Genomic DNA, 19428 nt, shown 5'->3' with positions numbered 1-19428 from the left:
TTATAGTCAACCTATATTGAATTAAAATTACTTAAAATAAACCAATTCAGTTATTAATTATTCCTTATTTAATCTCTAAAGAAAGGTTGTAAAACTTATATATTATTATAGCCTTTTAAATTACCATAAAATGCCTTTATAAGGATATCTTCCTATACGACTTAAGTACAAACTAATATCTCATAAATTTTGACTTCCCAAATATATCTGAACACAATATATTTACAATTGACAATTAGTGTTCCCACCTCCCATTATTACGAGATCCTCATGTTTATTATTTTCCAATTTACTTGATTAATTTTAAATTATATTATTAGAATTTGAATACTAACAATTCCAAAAACTTTCCCTTATTTGCTAAAAATTTCTAAATAAATATGATTCAAACATAGCTAATAGCTATTACCCTTTAAGCTTTAATCCTCTTAAAAACCCTATTTCACTTTAAAATATTCCTTAAACATACCTTAACCAAAATAATCCTTTAATCCCAACTAGTAAAATCTGTTTAGTGCATAACTTGTTAACTTTAAAATTTTATTATACTTTCAATACAGGAAGACGTGAAAAATTTAAACAACTTACTCTAAATAATTAAGGGCTCGCCATATAATAGGCGCAATAGCCTTGTAAGGCGCTAAATCCATAAATAATGGTGCAAATATAAAACAAAACCAATAATAAAAAGTTTACAGTTAGAATTAGAAAATTTTAAATTTATAATAAAACTATTTTGATTAGGATTAGAAATAGTGTTTACTTGTGTCAATATATATATAGAAAGTATTGTATTACATTACATCTGGATGAAATAGAAGTTAATAAATATTAGTGACATTAGTAATATTAGATAAGAGATTGAGAGAGATAAAATTTAAAAAATTTGAAGATGGAAAAATATAGAGAATGAGATTTAGAAGAGAGTTTGCATTCTTCTCTATGTTGGATTAGGGGTTCGATGTTAGGAAAAGGTGGATTTGGTTCAGTCTACTCTGCGAGAATGGCTAAAGAACCATTGTCATTTTATGGAACTACGCTCGTTTGTGGCTTCCATCCAATTACCGCGGTCAAAACTTCGCGTCTTGAAAAGAGTGAAGAATTAAAAAATGAGAAGAAATTTATTGAATATTTCGATGATTGTCCTTACATTATAGAATGTTTTGGTCATGATACTACTCTTAATATTATTGATGGTAAAGAGAAAGTGTTTTACAATGTCTTCCTGGAATACGCTGTTGGAGGGACACTATTTGATTTTATCATAGCTTCTCCCATTTACAACGAATCTAAACAAGTCAAAGAGTTCCTTCAACAGATTCCTATAGGTGTTGACTATATTCATGAGAAGGGGTTTGTACTGAGAACGTAGTCAAAGAGATAAGAGAAGAAATTTTTTTCTTTGTAGTTAAAATGTTTGATTTTGGATTGGCAAAGATGGTTGATGACTCGACGATCAGCGTTGAAGAACAAACTTGTTTGTGTTCGATTATTTGTTGTGAAAAAGAGAAAGAAGTTGAAGTAGTAAAGAAGAAGAAAAAAAATGAAAAAAAAAAAAAAAGAGAAGAAAAAAATTATTAAAGTTTTTTTTTTTTAAATAATTTATTAATTTCATTAAAATTATCTTTTAGTGTACCACATGGATATTAAATTACTTTTGCATAAAAAAGATAGATATATATATTTTAAACTTTAAAATAAGGGTTAACCTTAAAAAAAGAAAAAAAATAATATTGAAAAATAATAATTTAAAATTTATATATACATATTTAAAAAAGAGAATTTTTTATTTAAAATTTATAATGAAACTAATTTGATTAGGATTAGAAATAGTGTTCGAGTCTTGAAAAGAGTGAAGAATTAGAAAATGAGAAGAAATTTATTGAATATTTCGATGACTGCCCTTATATTATTAAGTGTGTTGGTCATGATACTACTCTTACTATTATTGATGGTAAAGAGAAAGTATTTTACAATGTATTCTTAGCGGTGTTGACTATATTCATGAGAAGGGGTTTGTACACTGTGATTTGAAGCCTGAGAACATATTATTAGTCAAAGAGATAAGAGAAGAAGATTTTTTTCTTTGTGGCTAAAAATTCTGATTTTGGATTGGCGAAGATGGTTGATGACTCGACGACCCCTACTCTTGTTAGAGGTACTAAAGCATATTTAGTTCTTGAGTGTCACAGTGAAAATAGAGTTCAAGGATAGTTTTCGGACATTTGGGCAATTTGTGTCATGGTTTTGTTCATGTTAATCTAAATTGGAATAACTATCTATATCAGTAAAGATGCTTCTGAATTACCCAACAAATATGTAAAAAAAAAAAATTCACTTCTGATATATTTTTTTTTTAAGAGATTTTATGTTTTTTCATTTCCAATAATTATTTTTTATTATGTTTTCTTTTTTTAGTGTAATCATGTTTCTTCACAATTTAATTTTTAATTATGAAATTTTGTAGACTTTGTTTAAAAACTAAACTGTGTTAATTAACATTTAATTAGTCAATAATGTCATTTTTGTAATTTAGTATAAAAACATATATATATATATATATATAAATCAATCTGGAATTTTATATAATTAGCAAAATATATTGGATTAGTTAGTTAATTTAGATAGAAAGATAGTTCAAACAAATTTTGGCTTTGGAATATTTAATAATTTGTTATATTTAAAAAAATGAGTGAGATAGAGAAGGTGATGATATGGTATTTGATTGAGATCACATTTTGGGTTGAAGACCCATTTTGATCTGGGCCAGCCCAATCGATAGACACGCGGCCCATAACCTCATAGCCCAACTCAAAGAAAGGGTATAATTGGTACAATTTGGTTGGGATCATTTTTTTTGTTATCTAGTAGAGACTAGATAGTATCTTTTAATTTATTTTTCTTTTTATAAAGAAATTTAAAATAAATTAAACTTGATAAATATCTCACTATTTCAATATTTCCATAGCAACCCCAAAAGTAATAATAAGGTACATGTTCTAGGGATATGCTATTCAAGATTTTCTTTTTCTTTTTTTGACAAAAGTTATTGAATTTATGTAATTTGTCATTATATCTTTTATCACTTTTAGACTAATCTCCAAAGTTACTTCACAACCTATTAAAAAAAATTATTCTGAAAAAAAAATTATGTTAATATTTTTTTATATATAAATATATATTTTTTATTGTTAAAAAATAAATATATATTTTAATTAAATTATATATCTAAGTTTAAATACTAATATTTCACATGTTTCCTCTAATCTATGTTTCAAATGTAAATTAGTTTATACAATGAAAGTAAATAAATTATAATAACCAAAGTTGGAAAAAGATGAATAATACAAACCAAATTATTTTATTACACATTTATTTTATTTTATTTTTACTTTCATTTACCAATCAAATACTTCATCCTTAGTTATTATAAATTCTAAATTACACCAAATGACTTAAATTCAACTCATAAACAAAATCCAAAAAAAAAGTGAAATTAAAACTACAATAAATATATCAAACAAAGAAGAGAGCTAATCACTATGATGAAAATAACCCAAAGAAGGTAAAAGTAAAAAGTAAAAAAAAGATCAAAGCTCAGATTGTTGATCATTATTATTATTATTATGATCTTTAGAGAAGGTGTTTTTGACTTTGTCTTTGGTAATTTTGAGAGTTTCTTCAGCAATTTTTGCAGCTGTTTTTGCAGACATTTCCACAGTTTCAATACCTTTCTCAAAGCTTTTTCCCATAGCTCCTTTCACATTCTCACCATTACTACCAACACTATTACTACTAACCCCTCTAATTTCTTCACCACCTCTGAAACTACAAACAAATTAAATACACACAATAAATAAATAAATAAATAAATATAAATATAAATAATAAAACTTCATGTCCATTTGTATTTTATATATTTGTAAATGTAAGATATAGAGCAAAAATAGTGTAAATCTCAACAAGGCTAATAATTATTATTATTTCCAATTAAAGCTACTAGCCCAACAATTTTTTTACACTAATCTAAAACATGGGTTTTTTTCACTAGACTCTAAAAACACAAGATCTAGTGGAAAATTAGTGTAAATCTCAACAAGGGTAATAATAATAATAATAATAATTCCACTTAATAAAGCTAATAGTCCAACATTTATCTTTAATTTTTACACAAATCGAAAACATGGGTTTTTTTCACTATACTCCAAAAACACAAGATCTAGTGGAAAATTAGTGTAAATCTCAATAAGGGTAATAATAATAATGTTAATCCAATTAATAAAGCTACCAGTCCAACATTTTTCTTTAATTTTTACACAAATCTAAAACATGGGTTTTTTTTTCACTACACCAAAAACATTACTAAAAAAATAAAATACAAGATCTAGTGCAAAATTAGTGTAAATCTTAATAATTATAACAAAAAAGAGAGAAGAAAAACACTTACTCAAGATTAGGAGGGAAGAAGTGGGTGTGAAGATTTTTGAGAAGTGTTTTAAGCTTATCCCAAGAAGAAGAAGAAGAAGTTGTTGTTGGTGATGATAATGATGATGAAGACACAAAAAGTAAACTTGTGATTCTTTGTGTTAAAGATGCTTTAATGGGTTTCACTTCACACTCTTCATCACTTATACTACTACTTTTTTCTCCAACTATGGAGTTTGTAAACAACATCAAAAACACACACAATGTTGTTATCACAACACAACACTTTCTAACTCTATTCATCTTTTCTTTTCTCAAGTTTAAGCCCTAAATTGTTGAATGAAAAGAAACTAGTATAAGTAGGAATAAATAAGAGAGAAGAAGAACACTTTATTAGAATTAACTAATAATAAATATGAAAATATGACTATATATATAGAAATGCTAAATGTGTATTTAGTAGTTTTTTTTGTGTCTTATATTATTATTGGTGTAATTTAATATTAAGTTATGTATAAATTAAAAAATTAATTTAAATATCAACTAACTAATTGTAAAATATCATTTATAAAAAATGTTAAGTAGTGTAAATATTCAATAACAATATTTATATATAATTTTATATATTAAAAGTGATTATATAATATGAATTATTGGTTCAATATTTGTTAAATATTAACAAAATATTTTAATTAAAAAGCTATTATATGAGAAATAAGTATTAGTAATATTTAATATTTTTTTATTATTAATGTAATTAAATGTCGAATTAATAATCTTATCCCATTAGAGAATGGTACTCTAAAAAATGGTAGTCGGTTAACAATGCTCATATGAGTACGTGTTTAGTTTTTGTTATGAGACTTACACACGTGTCATTTTCTAGTATTTACACGTAGAAAAGACTTTTTGGCCTTATCATCAATGATCTAATAATCTAATCTGATATTTCTTTTTTTGAAATTGTTGATATTTGTTTGTTGTTGGATGATATTAAGACATAGATATTGGTGAAAATGATAAGTGTTGAAACAAAAAAATATCTGTATTGTCTTATAAAAATCCAAACAAAAGTACACACTGTCTACCACTTTAGGTAATGATAAAATTATTAGTAAAGATTACTTCTTTCCTTTATTGGCCATTTTTAATTAATAATATCTAAATATTAAGATTTTTGTAAACAATATATATATATATATTCTCTTTGTTTTATTTATCAATAATTATGATAAATAAGAATAATAGCAAAAAGAAATTATAAATTTATGGATAAATATAATTTTAAATTTTGTATTTTATAAAAATTATTAATTAATTTTTTTATTTTATTAAATAATAAAATAGATTTTATATTTTCTAAAATGATAAAATTAAAACCTGAATTCAATTTTCAATAATTTTATTTTTTAATATAATCAATTTTAAGATAATTTCTAATGCGATAGGATGGCCCTTACTCCTGATTTTTAGTGGGCCATAAAAAAAAAATATTTTGAACCCTTATTTAGAAAAAAACATGGTATTTTCAAAATTAGTAAAAAAAAAATTGTATAATTTTAAAAGGGAAATATTTTTTTTTGGGCCCCTGAGCTAGGTGAGCCCTAAGCACAGGCCTAGCCCGCCTATGCCCAGGCCTGGGCCTAAATACGATATAACTATTTTTATCATAACATCTCTAAGTAAGACTATTATTAAATTTTATTTTGATAAAAAATTAATTCAAGGTCTTATTTCTACAATTTTAAAAAATACAAAATCCATTTTATTATTTAACAAAACAGTTACAAAATACGGAATCTAAATTTATTTGTTATTTAAATTTTTAAATACAACATTAATTCTTAAGAAAAAGTTATAATAATGACTCGTCCATACATATAAGTAACAACAATGTTCAATATTAGATTCTTACTATTATAACTTAATTCCAAAAAAGTAGTACATTATTGAAAATGTTCTTAAGTACTTCAATTTTATCTTCATTACCAAAAATTATTTAAAATTTTATAGAAATTAATACAATAAAAGTGATACTATCACTGTAATATACATCATTGTATGGAAAATTTGAGTTATAATTTCAGTAAATATCAAACATAGACGATGGAGACAATAATAGGCAACACGATTAGTCGATCACATTCCAAAGAGGAAGCAATTGGAATAACAAGGAAGAAACAAAGCGCTATCCTCAACCACCATTGGCTGCCGGAATGGATTTAAATGAATCTACAAAACAATATGCACACAATTATTATGATTTTGATGATTTTGGTTGAATTCAACTGTAAAGTTTCTAACTCGAATGCCCCACAACCATAACTAGATTCAATGTGTTTGAATGAATCAATCAATAGACAATTAGTCCAATAGGATTTACCACTTGAAACTGTACATAATCCCGAAAAGGAAGGAGCTAACTAATCTTAACTGTCGATTAACTGTACTAACGGTTACAACTAACATGAACAAATCAATAATGGTAATTCATTCAAACTTACCGGAAACGAGAGGGGTCTCCCGGTTGTGTTGGTTATGTATTTAGCTCCGAGATTGCAGGCTTCTTCGCAGTAGTCGGAAAAAACTGCTGGGACATTTATCTCCTTTATTAGCTCCTACAATATGTAATAGAGTGAGGTGTTGTATGGTAAGATGTACGAGATTTCATCTCAAAATTAATTGACAATAAGAGGAGTAGCTCATGTATCTTATATATTATCAGAGTGAAACTTTCTAACAAAGCAAACAAAAAACAAGCAAAATGGTTAAGAGACGAGATGGACGACATACAATTGTTGGTAACCAACTTGAATATGCAGCAATCCCAGCATTTGGAGCAATGATCAAATGAGGAAATGAATCCTGAACACAGTAAAAAATATCAAAAACTAATAAAAGAATATCCGAATTTCTACGAGTCTCTAAACATGGCAGTGTCACAACCTTTACTATATCTTTGTAGCAATCGTGATAAAACCCTCTTCGAAGTTTTATAGATACTGTCTGTTCACCCCAGCTAACATCCTCAGTTGATTTGCAAATGCAGTCTGCGCTAATGCAACGTGGATATTTCCGAAGAGTGAAACTCTTACCATCCCTGTTGATCTTGAGACAAAAAATATAGAGGAACTACATTATTACCAAAAAAGATCATAATGGGAATGGTGTTGATAAGGAATGTAAGGAATTGTGCTCTCTTTAATTGGACATTCCAAAGGCATATGAAACCACTAAATGACACTTTTTTTCTTTCATAAATTCTCATTTAAGCAAAAATGGTTGGATTATCGTCCTCCCTTCCCTAACTTTAATGGGGATAAGGCCTGTATTGCTCTCGAGTATAGAATGTGTATGCAATGTATTGAGTAAAACTCTTTGCATCAGAGGAGCCTAAGCGCTCCCATGTAGCATGTAACCAGTTTTTCTCGAATTTCAGTATCAATCCTCTATAATTTCCTACAGTTTTGGCTACTGTTTTATTATTTTCTTCAGCTTGGATTACTCGGGTCTTATCATTCGACTGTTCTAGTATTGGCTAGCTTACACTTGGTCCATGGAACCCGTATTTTCATCGTATTTGTTAAGTAAACAAATCAATGAATAGGGACTCAGAAAATATAACATATCTCTTATTTCGATTACCAGCACAACTGACTACAATTGGTAAAAATAGCTTAAATGGCTACCAGTAACATTGACAAAATTATTACTAAGTGTTCTTACCTACATTGTGGAACTTCAGGTCCAATAAACTCTATGTGTACATCCAAACCAGGAAAAAGTGGATGCAACTCTGCAAAGACATCAAGTTGTAGAAGTTCTTTCTCTGGACCTGCAGTGTTCAATCATAAGATTTCAGTAAATTCATGAGATTATCACCATGTCAAGAAGTATATTCACTAGAATTTAGTAAATTTGACAGGCAAGTAAGAGATCAAACCATACCAAGATAGTGTATCTGTAACTTTTGATTGGTGTCTGAAATTTGGTTTCCCATAACGGTTTGGATTGCGTGGTAGATTGTAAGAGGCTGAAATTTATACAATAAGGAAAAGAAAAGATTATATTAGAATTACAACTGGTTTTACAGTGTCTGAGATGATTGTTTAAGATTGTAAATTCTAAGATGGAGTCTTATGAGGAATATGGAATTTTGTGTGAATTATTTAGAGTAAGACATTGCTTTAGGGAGATACCGAACTGTCTCGAAAAGTTTCGAAATTTGTAGTTCTTACTTTGATATCAATAAATGCCTATTCTCTAATTTTTTTCAAGAACTAAAATTGGATCATAGTGTAGTATAGTGCACTGATTTAAGAAACTAATATGGAACAAAACAACATGTGCAATAAAAAGTCAATGTCTTCAAAAAACCAAGAAGCTTAGAAGCAGGGCCGACTCTAGCTTTTATGAGCAACGGCCTTGACTGCCCTACCCTAAAGACGACCCTGCTTAGAAGTAAACTATGAGCTATTGCATGAAGATTAAGATGAAAGAAAAGAAGGCTTATTTACATAAGCACAAACAAGTCATACTTACCCAAAATGTCAATGTCTTACTTTATATCAATAAAATGCCTATTCTCTAATTCTTTCAAGAACTAAAATTGGATCAATAGTGCACTGATTTAAGATACAAATATGGAACAAAACTGAGAAGCTTCGAAAACTAAACAAGTCATACTTACCCAATGAAGAAGCAAAGCAACAGGTGAATCTAATGGGATGCACCTCCATTCATAGTACTCTTTCCAATCACTAAAATGTTTTGTTGGTGGAGAAGAAACAGTCTCTGCATTTTCGAATTATACAGATATTCAAGTTTTACCCGAAACAAGGAGAACAGACGACGCAAAAGATAGTACCGTTACATGGGCACATGGTATCTGGAAGATCCCAACTATAATCCATCAAACTGCCAATTTGGTAAAAACTTATGAGAAGTGGATAACCAAGTTAGTGTTAATAAACTGTTTTAACAAAGAAAAGACTAAAAAGAAACCTGTTGCAGTTAAAAGATGTAACAGATTTCCCACATTGGCATTCATACAACCACATTCCCTTTTGATGAATGCCCCATTTTCTCAATAATGAACACCTTGTTTCCCGCTTTTCGCACACCTAACAAAGATTACCATTCAAAGAAAACGCATCCTTGAATTCGAAATTGAGACAGTACAATTAGCATTACTTGAATTCTAAAACTCTGGTTGGTTGGTTACCTCAATTGTAGCATGACTTGAAAAAGTGAAAGGAAATTCATTCAACGAATCGATGTGCTTCATATGCTGTTTTAATCTTTCACATTCTTCTTTGTGCTCGCTCCAATGCGAAATCTGTAAAGGAAAAACTCCTATGCTTAACAAAAATAATTTTTCAACACAGAAAATCTGTCAAATGTTATTAACAAAATCCTAAATAAATGCATGCCAAATATGGTAGTAAGGTATTCATAGCAACCAACTTAAGTAGTCCTCATCATGGCACTTGACAATGGTTAACAATTACCCTCAATTCATGATGGTAATAGAGGCCATAGTAGCATGCCCAATGAATCAAAAACTCCAATCATCATCATCATCTTCTTCTAGTCTTTACAGGTTTAATAGCTTTATTTCATCATAATTCATTGTGGGCATGACCATGGTTAACAGTTACCCTCAATTCAGCATAAGCAGTAAGTAATTAACATAATAGTAGTAGAGAGTCATAGTATCATGTCCAAACTAACAATATCAAATAGTAAAATTTGTTAAATGCTAATAATTTTTTTTAGAGCATTATTTTTGAATATCAGTAATGTTCAACACTTTTTCAACACTTTTCAGAAGTAGTATTTAATTACACTAATAGCGATATGACACTAAGAATGTGTTAGGCACTTATGATTTCTTTTAACATTTCTCTTTACAAGGCACCATATTGTCTAGCATCGATAAATGCTAAAGGGCACCCACAGTATCAAGTCTCAGATAAAGAATTGCTAACTAATTATAAAGTATCATCATAGTATTTTCTTTTCTTATAATTATTATTCAAGTAAAATAAATAAAATCCGATATTAAATTACACCGATACGATTGAATGGCCTTTAGCATTTCAATTTTACAAAACACTATTTCACTATAATTGATTTGTGGGCATCATGGTATGAAGTAATTCCAATACAATCAAACTAATAAAGAAATCTGAGAGAAAAACTAAGTTGAAAGTTACTTGGTGAGAGGCAGAGCAATAAGCAACGGCTCCGCAGACACCGCATCGTCTTCTGGCTGGACCCAAGCATCGATTCGCGCGTCCCTTCCACGCGCACTCCATTTTCAGTACCACCTCTGATTTCTCCTCCGTTCAGCTCAGCAGAGCATCACTCAGTTTAGGCTTCGCAAAATTTGGTTATGGGCCTTTTAACTAGGCCCAATGCTCACTGAAAATATGAGGCCTTCTTTGAGGGAGAGAAGAATACCATTTTTTCTCTTATACATATATTAACTAAATTTACATTAAAAAAAAAAAAGGGGGAAATTATACTCTATACCCTTTTTATATTGTTCTCTTTCATTTTTACCCTCTTTTCTAAAACCTATTATTTTTACCTTTTTTTCTAAACACTTTACCGATTTTACCCCTGTCATATCAATATACTCTCCATGTGACTCCCTTATATCAGGGTATTTTAGGTACAATACATATAAAAAGAGGTATGTTTCAATTAAATATAAAATTAAATGTAGTTTTAGTTAATTGATAAATAAAAGAGGTATTTCTCAATATATTTAATTTAAATATACTTTCTTTATAAATATTATACTCAAATTATTTTCATATTCTCACATACACAATTTCAAACATAATAAATTATAAATATATAAGTTTGTAAAAAAATTAGAACAAAATTTTAATTAGAGAAGAATAATGATTATCATAAAATGACAGGATAAAATAATTGAAAAAAGAAGTAAACATAGTATATTTTTAAAGAAAAAATAAAAATTAAATGCATCAATTTTAAAGGTGTTAAAAGAGGTCTTTAGTGTAATTTTTTCCTTTATTTAACGTAACTCGTGGAAATTTTTATTTTTTAATGTTAAATTATACATATGATGTTGATATGACATTTTACTAAGCAGTTGTGTCATCATTTTATTTGTCATGTGTGATAAAATTTGATAGAATGATTAATTTATAATAATGTTAATAGTTCATGAATTAATTGTAAAATACTAAATAAATTCAGGAGCACAATAATACATATAATTTTTTAACGTATAACAACATAAAATTAAATTAAAATTAACGTATAATACATATATTTTTTTAACGTATAACAACATAAAATTAAAATTAATTCGATTGGATATTAGATTTATTGAATTTTTAGACACCCCATCCAATATCCGATCCGATCCAATTAGATATTAAAAAATAAATAATTACACTACATACTAAAATTTCTAACTTTTTTACTTTAATACTGTGGGGCAGAATTTTTTTCAAAAATATTGTGTAAGTTTTATGCTGTGTACTGTGTTAAGTTTTCATTGTTGTTTTGCGGTTGTTTTTTAGTTGTTCCACTGTTATTTTTAATTGTTTTGTTTTGTGTTCCACTATTGTTTTATAAAAACACAATACTTTTAAAAAAGTATCCGTGTAACAGTATTTTTGTAACCTAAATTCTAGTATTTTTGTAAGTTTCTCGTTAAAAATAACATCCAATCCATAATTACAATTAAAGTATAGTAGTGGGTTGTCATTAGATTTAATTAATTTATATACACTCCTATATATATATCATAGTCAAAAATCTTAAATAGACAAAAATGTAGGGTTGAAAATCATATTAGATAAAAAAATGTGGGTAAGTTGAGCAATTAATTGATTTATTTGGTATTGGCTAATGGGTTTAAACAGTTGGAATATTATACATAAACCCTTCTCTTCTCTTCTCTCCCGTACTGTACTTTCTCTACTCCTTCCATGGCTGTAGGCGTGGACAAGCCTCAAGAAGAAGCTTCCATTGCCCGTTTCCACAAGGTCGTTCTCAGCTGGGACTATTTCCGCCTCATCAAAGAATCTAATGTAATCTCTCTCTCTCTCATTTCCATTCTCATTTTCGTCGTTTTTAATGTGTGTATATATTATAATACTGAATCGAGCTCTGATATTGGCGTGAATGACAGAAGAGAAAGGGGAAATTAAAGGACGGAAGTATTTTGGGATTGAAGAAAGTTAAGGATAGATATGATGATGTTGATGATTACATCTCTACATTTGAGCCTCTTATTTTTGAAGAAGTTAAAGCTCAGATTTGTCAGAATAAAGACGACGATGAAGGTACGGTAATAGTTTCATTGTGTAAATCATTAGGCTTTTCTTTTTGTTATCTATTCAATGTTTTTGTTTGAAATGTTTGGGAAATTTTGCATAATTAACAACATGAAAATGTTAAATTAGTAAAATAATTGCGTTGTACTTATAATGTATGATTATTATGGTCGCAAAATGTAAATTTATGATCGAGAAAAGACTGCTTTATGGTAGGTTAGGTGGCGTTTGGTTGGAGGTAATGAAATGGAAATGAAATAATTTTTATTCTGTTTTTTTGTTTCGTATCATTTTAAAGTATAGGAATGACTTTTTCATGTTCAATTTTTGTATATGCATTTTAAATTTAATTCAATTCTTTTTCTATTTCTTCCGACCAAACGCCACCTTAGTGTAGTCTTCTGTCACTCAGTGCGACCAAATATGGTTATTTTGCAAATGACTATTTTTACCAAACACTCGAAATGTGTCACTCAAGCGCCACCTTATTTTGTTTTGATTGTTTTTTTTTTTTGGTATAATAATGTATTGGGCATTGTGGAATTGCTTGCAGCGACAGAATGGGAGAGCAGAGTGGTTGTGGATTGTAATGAGGTTGATGGGTTTCACTTAGCAGTTGTTAATTATGCTAATGAAGAATTTATTTCTCAGAATGATCTATTGCTTCTTTCTAAAGTCAAGGTGATTTTTTGCATCTCAATTCAATGTCTTCTTTTGCATTTGAGATAATAAGGGATTAGTATTCTCAATTACAGATTAGTGCTTTTTCTAATTAGTTTATAAGTAATTAGTACTATTCTCATATCAGGTTTTTGATTTTTTCAAATCCATCTTCCTTTTTATATAAGTTATGTACTATATTTCAAGGGTGCTATATTCTATTCTTAAACAACATTTTATTAAGAACGCAAATGCTTTTAACTCTAGGCACTGAAATTTTGTTTTCAAGATCATCTTGACTATGTTATGTTACTCACCAAGATGATTTTTGACCGGACCAATGTGTGTAATGGGTAACACATTTGCACTTTGGCTCGAGGGTCCTGCTGTGTTTGAAATAATGAAATCGGTAGGTATATCTATTTGAAATGGATTGGGGTACTTATTTTTAGGCATTGTATGCTGCTGCAGTTTCAAGAGGGTGCAAAACTTCCAACAGCATATGTATTTGCTTTAGTGGAAAGTTGCCAAAACAATCGTATCATACTTAGAATGTATCTGGCTGGAGAATTCACACCTGGGAAAAAAGATGTCATTGAGATTTCTTCAAGGCTTTCAAGTGTTCGGTCCTTGATTACATCTAACAATGAAGCAGACCGACTTTTTTACAGTATGAAGGTAATTCGAAGCTAGATAAATAGTAACAAAAATAGTTCAGCCTTTTGCTTTGTTATTGTTACAAATGCTCGTATATCGTTTCACCTATATGGAAGCTTAACTATGCCACACTTAATATTATAAAGCACATCTTCTGTTTCTGCTATTCTGAATTATTATTTTACTGTTACGCAGATATGCAGTTTATCAACTATTATTCGTGAGTATGTAGCTCTGCAATCAATTGGCTCTCTCCCTTTTAAGGATTTGATAATAACAGCAACTGAAAAGAAAATTGATCTTGAAGATCATGCTTGGAAAATATCTAGACCTCTGGAGGAATATATAAAAGACACTCTTAATAATTCCCAATGGGATGCTATTCAGGTTAGTAACTATTTATAGTCATAAATGCTTACAAATAGTACTATATTATATTTTTGTGAGTGAGTTGTACTTGTGAATTAATTGTTGACTAGCTTTACAAGTTTACAAAGAAATGTCTCCTATTTTCATTTTCTTGGAAACTCTTTGCTATGTATCTCATTTATAATAATTTGGAAAAGAGTTTCAAAATTTGTTGACAAGAAATGTGTATTTTCTTCTGCAGGCAGGTCTGTCACGCAAGCCTTTTGTTCTGATACAGGTTTGTGTTATGTCTTCTCAAAATTTCTTGTTCACTAGTAAATGAAATTGCGTCTTTCTTCATTTTTTAAAATCTTAAAATAGTTGTATTCTTTCTCTGACATTAAAAAAATTAGTTGGAAAATGATAATAATATGTTAGAGACTTGAGAGTGTGAAAGTAGCTGAAAAATTGGGTCTTTGCCTTGATATTAGTGCATTATGTTTGAAAAAGAAGCCTGTGCTAACTTACTTTTGGTAATTCGAGAATATCTTTTCATGTGCATTATGTGGATTGTGAACTAGTTTTTTCATTTAGGGTCCTCCAGGAACAGGAAAGACACAAACCATCCTTGGGATTCTAAGTGCGATATTGCATGCAACTCCAGCAAGACTGCATTCCAGGTGAAGATTATTGTTTATCGCCCTACTCGTTTTTGTCATGTGTTGGAGCTGTTATTTATTGTATGGCTTACATGTCTGCCATTTTTGTTATCCTTCTTGTGCAGGCGTGGATTGTTGAACGTAAAGCGTGGACCAAAATTATCTGTTCATGAAACGTATGTGTTTTCTTATTGTTAATATCTTCAATAGGTTTTTAAGCATGCTAGTAAATTACTAAATTCTTAACAATGCCTTTACATATGTAATGTAGGTACAATCATTGGGGACGAGCAGCTCCATGGCTTGGAGGTAATAATCCAAGAGATGAGATAGTGCCTGTTGATGGTGATGATGGTTTTTTCCCAACGTCAGGAAATGAATTGGTAAGCTCTCCATCGTCCATTGCTTCGTGTTTTTGCGATTTTAAAGAAATCTCATCTTTCAACTACATGAATATATGCAGAAACCAGAACAAGTCAATTCCAGCCGTAAATATCGTGTGCGTGTCCTTGTATGTGCCCCTTCAAACTCTGCACTAGATGAGATTGTATTGCGAGTTTTAAACAATGGTACAGCTCCGCCTTACTTCCTATGTGTGATTCGGTTCCTTGGTTCTTTGCTAAATGCTGCTTGACTCTTCTTTTTATACTTTTGATTTTTTTCTCTTGTTTATTGATTTTTTTAAAAAATCTTGATATGCATGATATGGTACTAAATTATATTGAAGGCCTTTTATAGTACAATTTTTTTTGACTTTTTGATGTTTTCACATGGAAGAACTTGGAGCCTCATCTCCCCTTGGGTGTATATGGCAACATTTAGCATGTACCAAGACTTTCTTAAGATGTATACAATTCAAGAAATTGAATGTTTTTGTACAGATAGTTTTCGCCGTACATCATTTCACCTGTAATTAACTGCTAGTGTTTGTGATGAAAATGGCTTTTTAGTTTTAAGTAACATCTGTTATAATGTAATATTGTTTTGTAAATCTTCAGGTGTTCGTGATGAAAATGATCGCGCTTATAACCCTAAAATTGTGCGGATTGGTCTCAAAGCACATCATTCTGTTCGTGCGGTCTCCATGGATTATTTGGTATGTCTGCACAAATCGATCGTTAACAAACTTTATTTAGTTATTACTATTATCATTATTATTCTTCAGTGTGGTGTTTTCAAAGAGAACTGTCAATGAGTGATTGCTTCTACTTTTGCTTTATGTTCTACTTAAAAAAAAGACTTGAATTTGTTTTGTAGTTAAAGCAAAAAAACGAAAGCATGGAGGTTGATAAAGAGAGAGTTGGAGCTGCAGGAAGGGATAGGGATAGCGTTCGTGCTGCAATCTTGGAGGAGGCTGTTATTGTATGCAACTTTAACTTAACTAAGATTCAATTGTAAAGGTTTTCTCTCTGACCATGTTCTTCATTCACAGGTTTTCTCCACGTTAAGTTTCAGCGGTTCAGCTCTTTTCAGTAAATGGAATCGCGGTTTTGATGTTGTTATAATAGATGAAGCCGCCCAAGCTGTAAGCCCTGTAATATTTTCTAGTTTAAGTATTAGTCCTCTGAGTAATCTCACTTACCGTCTATATCTTTTGTTTGATATATTTCGAACAGGTAGAGCCAGCTATTCTTGTTCCGTTGGCCAATGGATGCAAACAAGTATTTCTGGTAAATTTCCGGTGCTACTCTTTTATTATAACTTTTGTTAACATGTTGGTTTCATACCAAGGAACTTTTATCCCTTATCTTGCTACTCACATTCTGTTTTTCCTTATCGGAATGTAAAGGTTGGTGATCCAGTTCAACTGCCAGCTACTGTAATTTCTCCAATTGCCGGAAATTATGGGTACAACTCATATACTATCTTGTATCTTTATTATTTTTTGAAAAATGCTGAAGCATAACTATTTATTCTCCTCTTTCTTGATTACCTCATTGAAGATATGGTATGAGTATGTTCGAGCGATTTCAGAAGGCTGGCTATCCAGTTACCATGCTCAAAACACAGTACCGAATGCATCCAGAGGTTGGTAATATTCAGTTAAAACAAATATGAATTTTTGAGATAATGGAACTGGAGACCAATATTTCACTGATCCGCATGACTGAATTTCTAAACAAGTTTAGAAAAAAAATGTTTTTTGCTCCTCGAACTTTTCTTAGCTGTTAGAAATTTCCCCGAAATTATTGAAATTGTTAGATTAAAAGACTTTCAACGAATTCCGTTCAATTTTACTAACAAACGTCTAATGAGCTATTGTCCATAATTCCATATACCAAATCGTGTCACTCGAACTTTCATCCATGTCAGACGCTTGTTGATAAAATTGAATAAAAGTTCTTGAACCCGATAATCTCAGTAATTTGGGGAACTTTTTATAGCCTGAAAAGTTCAGAGCGCTCAATTTGATATGTATCGAAATTTGGGGGAATGCTAATTAGCCTGAAAAAAAAAATGTACCGATGGATGTCATTGAAAGCAAGTTTTTGTGCTATTATAGTATTGATAAAGCTTCATTTTATGAGTATATGATTAATGATTATATTGTTGTGATTGTTAAACCAGATTAGGAGCTTTCCTTCAGGCGAGTTTTACGCAGAGTCATTGGAGGATGGTCCTAACGTTAAAGATCAAACAAAGCGCTTGTGGCATGATTATCGATGTTTTGGACCATTTTGCTTCTTTGACTTGCACGAAGGGAAAGAATCTAAACCCGCAGGAAGTGGATCTTGGATAAATAACGACGAGGTTGAATTTGTGTTCCTCTTGTTTCAGAAATTAATTAGTGCACACCCTGAACTCAAATCAAGTCAGCAGTTCGCAATTATATCCCCATACAGTGCACAAGTAAATCTCTTGAAAGAACGTTTTAAGAATACTTTTGGAGTTGAATCAGAGAAAGTAGTGGATATTACTACTGTTGACGGTTGCCAGGTAGAACTCGAATATATTATTTTGTAAGATATGGAACCTTTGCAAGATTATGGAAACATATTTTTGTTCCTGTTTCAGGGTCGTGAGAAGGATGTTGCAATATTTTCTTGTGTTAGGGCGAGTGAGAAAAATGGCATTGGATTTGTTGCTGATTTTCGGAGAATGAATGTGGGCATAACTAGAGCAAAGTCTTCTGTCTTGGTAAGCCATTATATCAGACCTAAATGTATCACCTAGCCTCGTATGCAAGACTAACGTCTAGTTTTCGATCAGGTGGTTGGATCGGCATCAACACTAAAAAGAGGCGATGAGCATTGGAATAACTTAGTGCAAAGTGCAGAGAAGAGGGACTGCATGTTTAAGGTAAACATTGTCTCTACCGGGTATTCATTTTTCATATTAACAATCGAAACTTGTGAATTTTTCTTGATGAAGAACAATTTTTCACATTCCCACCTTAACTAACACTATACTAGCCTTGACAACTTTTGCTCCTTCATGCAAAATTTCCTTCATTTCCTACATACACTGCATTCCGTACCCCTCCTTTTCATAACCACGAATCGCAGTTCTTTTTTTCCCAGCAATTTCACAATTATGAAATCCCGAAAGCTGACTCGCCCCTCTGGTGCAGTTATCGAAACCATATACTTCAAAGCATTAGCTAAAATAAAGAACAGTTTTTCACTTTCTACATTCTCGTTTCGACTTTACACACACTTCATTCTCGTTTAACATAGATAAAGCTATTTGAAAGTTATAATAGCTGACTCGTCGTCCCCGACACAGGTATCGAAGCCGTACGCTTCATTTTTCAGCGAAGAGAATCTAAAATCAATGGCAGTAAAAGAAGGAGCACTAGCAACAACACATGATGATGAAGATGAGAACATTGTAGGAGGTGGTGCATACAATCCAGGGGAAGCTGATGATCATGCTCAACCTGAAGATAATAATGATTATGGAGATGGTGATATGGACATTGATGATGCAGGTGGAATGGATGATGATTGATTCACTCTATCCAAACTCCAAACACATGTAAATTTATATCTCTATTTTTTTTATTTAGTATATTATTCAATTGGGGTGTCTACGATACTCCCCTTAAAATGAGAAAAAGAGGTGTACTGGTGTATCCTCGAGTTTTTTATAAATGAATAATTGCAATAAATTGTATTTTTGTAACTTCGGTAGATATTTAACTGTTAAGTGTTAAAGTGAATATTTATGATTTTTTTTTTTTAATTGGTATATTTAAATGAATTTATAAATAAAAAATAAAAATTTAATAACTTGGACCAACCAGTGTGGTCATTGACTTGATACTTTCTAAAAATATAATTTAGATATTATTACCTTAAAAATTAAGTTTAGATACTTATTTGTAATCGGAAGTTAAGTTTAATTATTTAGAC

The 19428-nt window shown here is 30.2% G+C and overlaps 4 protein-coding genes across 5 annotated transcripts; 2 read left to right on the top strand and 2 right to left on the bottom strand.

Annotated features, from left to right (window-relative positions):
• Positions 1–1003: 1003 nt before the first annotated feature.
• Positions 1004–1525, top strand: LOC115724051 (mitogen-activated protein kinase kinase kinase 20-like). Its single transcript, XM_030653504.2, has 2 exons — positions 1004–1353; positions 1438–1525. Exons 1-2 carry the CDS (start codon positions 1004–1006, stop codon positions 1523–1525), a joined length of 438 nt encoding a protein of 145 aa, XP_030509364.2.
• A 1817-nt stretch (positions 1526–3342) lies between these two features.
• On the bottom strand, positions 3343–4857 carry LOC115715330 (uncharacterized). 2 transcript variants are annotated; one of them, XM_030644189.2, is made up of 2 exons: positions 4448–4857; positions 3343–3828 (listed from the first exon to the last, which is right to left on the bottom strand). In XM_030644189.2, exons 1-2 carry the CDS (start codon positions 4726–4728, stop codon positions 3591–3593), a joined length of 519 nt encoding a protein of 172 aa, XP_030500049.2. In that variant the 5' UTR covers positions 4729–4857; the 3' UTR covers positions 3343–3590. The 2 variants fall into 2 exon arrangements, with proteins under 2 accessions (XP_030500049.2, XP_060969101.1); XM_061113118.1 differs by having other exon boundaries at positions 3343–3822; positions 4448–4834.
• Positions 4858–6381: 1524 nt separating this feature from the next.
• LOC115715329 (uncharacterized) lies at positions 6382–10847 on the bottom strand. Its single transcript, XM_030644186.2, has 11 exons — positions 10644–10847; positions 9650–9763; positions 9430–9548; positions 9293–9342; positions 9116–9219; positions 8374–8458; positions 8152–8260; positions 7372–7525; positions 7219–7290; positions 6930–7043; positions 6382–6657 (listed from the first exon to the last, which is right to left on the bottom strand). The coding sequence occupies exons 1-11, from the start codon at positions 10743–10745 to the stop codon at positions 6565–6567; spliced, it is 1116 nt and encodes a 371-aa protein (XP_030500046.2). The 5' UTR covers positions 10746–10847; the 3' UTR covers positions 6382–6564.
• Positions 10848–12241: 1394 nt separating this feature from the next.
• LOC115714772 (probable helicase MAGATAMA 3) lies at positions 12242–19256 on the top strand. The gene is made up of 20 exons (XM_030643526.2): positions 12242–12503; positions 12605–12758; positions 13303–13430; positions 13881–14087; positions 14262–14453; positions 14677–14712; positions 15009–15094; positions 15199–15249; positions 15345–15456; positions 15537–15642; positions 16072–16169; positions 16331–16435; positions 16506–16598; positions 16690–16743; positions 16863–16921; positions 17017–17101; positions 17642–18010; positions 18089–18211; positions 18284–18373; positions 18800–19256. Exons 1-20 carry the CDS (start codon positions 12402–12404, stop codon positions 19022–19024), a joined length of 2475 nt encoding a protein of 824 aa, XP_030499386.2. The 5' UTR covers positions 12242–12401; the 3' UTR covers positions 19025–19256.
• The last annotated feature ends 172 nt before the right edge of the window (positions 19257–19428 follow it).

The sequence above is a fragment of the Cannabis sativa genome, chromosome 4 (assembly GCF_029168945.1).
Source record: "Cannabis sativa cultivar Pink pepper isolate KNU-18-1 chromosome 4, ASM2916894v1, whole genome shotgun sequence".
NCBI classification, from domain to species: Eukaryota; Viridiplantae; Streptophyta; class Magnoliopsida; order Rosales; family Cannabaceae; genus Cannabis; species Cannabis sativa.
The sequence above is the reverse complement of the archived record's forward strand: the minus strand, read 5'-3'. Positions and strand labels throughout refer to the sequence as shown.

What these genes read in the sequence shown, in the direction of transcription:
- LOC115724051 (XM_030653504.2), top strand. Translation starts at nt 1,004, where the DNA reads ATGGCTAAAGAACCATTGTCATTTTATGGAACTACGCTCGTTTGTGGC. An exon ending in GACTATATTCATGAGAAGGG is followed by an intron (nt 1,354 to 1,437) that starts GTTTGTACTGAG and finishes GGATTGGCAAAG; the next exon opens with ATGGTTGATGACTCGACGAT.
- LOC115715330 (XM_030644189.2), bottom strand. Translation starts at nt 4,728, where the DNA reads ATGAATAGAGTTAGAAAGTGTTGTGTTGTGATAACAACATTGTGTGTG. An exon ending in TTCTTCCCTCCTAATCTTGA is followed by an intron (nt 3,829 to 4,447) that starts GTAAGTGTTTTT and finishes ATTTGTTTGTAG; the next exon opens with TTTCAGAGGTGGTGAAGAAA.
- LOC115715329 (XM_030644186.2), bottom strand. Translation starts at nt 10,745, where the DNA reads ATGGAGTGCGCGTGGAAGGGACGCGCGAATCGATGCTTGGGTCCAGCC. An exon ending in GTTACAGATACACTATCTTG is followed by an intron (nt 8,261 to 8,373) that starts GTATGGTTTGAT and finishes TGAACACTGCAG; the next exon opens with GTCCAGAGAAAGAACTTCTA. An exon ending in GGAGACCCCTCTCGTTTCCG is followed by an intron (nt 6,658 to 6,929) that starts GTAAGTTTGAAT and finishes ATTGTTTTGTAG; the next exon opens with ATTCATTTAAATCCATTCCG.
- LOC115714772 (XM_030643526.2), top strand. Translation starts at nt 12,402, where the DNA reads ATGGCTGTAGGCGTGGACAAGCCTCAAGAAGAAGCTTCCATTGCCCGT. An exon ending in GAATAAAGACGACGATGAAG is followed by an intron (nt 12,759 to 13,302) that starts GTACGGTAATAG and finishes AATTGCTTGCAG; the next exon opens with CGACAGAATGGGAGAGCAGA. An exon ending in AGTACCGAATGCATCCAGAG is followed by an intron (nt 17,102 to 17,641) that starts GTTGGTAATATT and finishes TTGTTAAACCAG; the next exon opens with ATTAGGAGCTTTCCTTCAGG.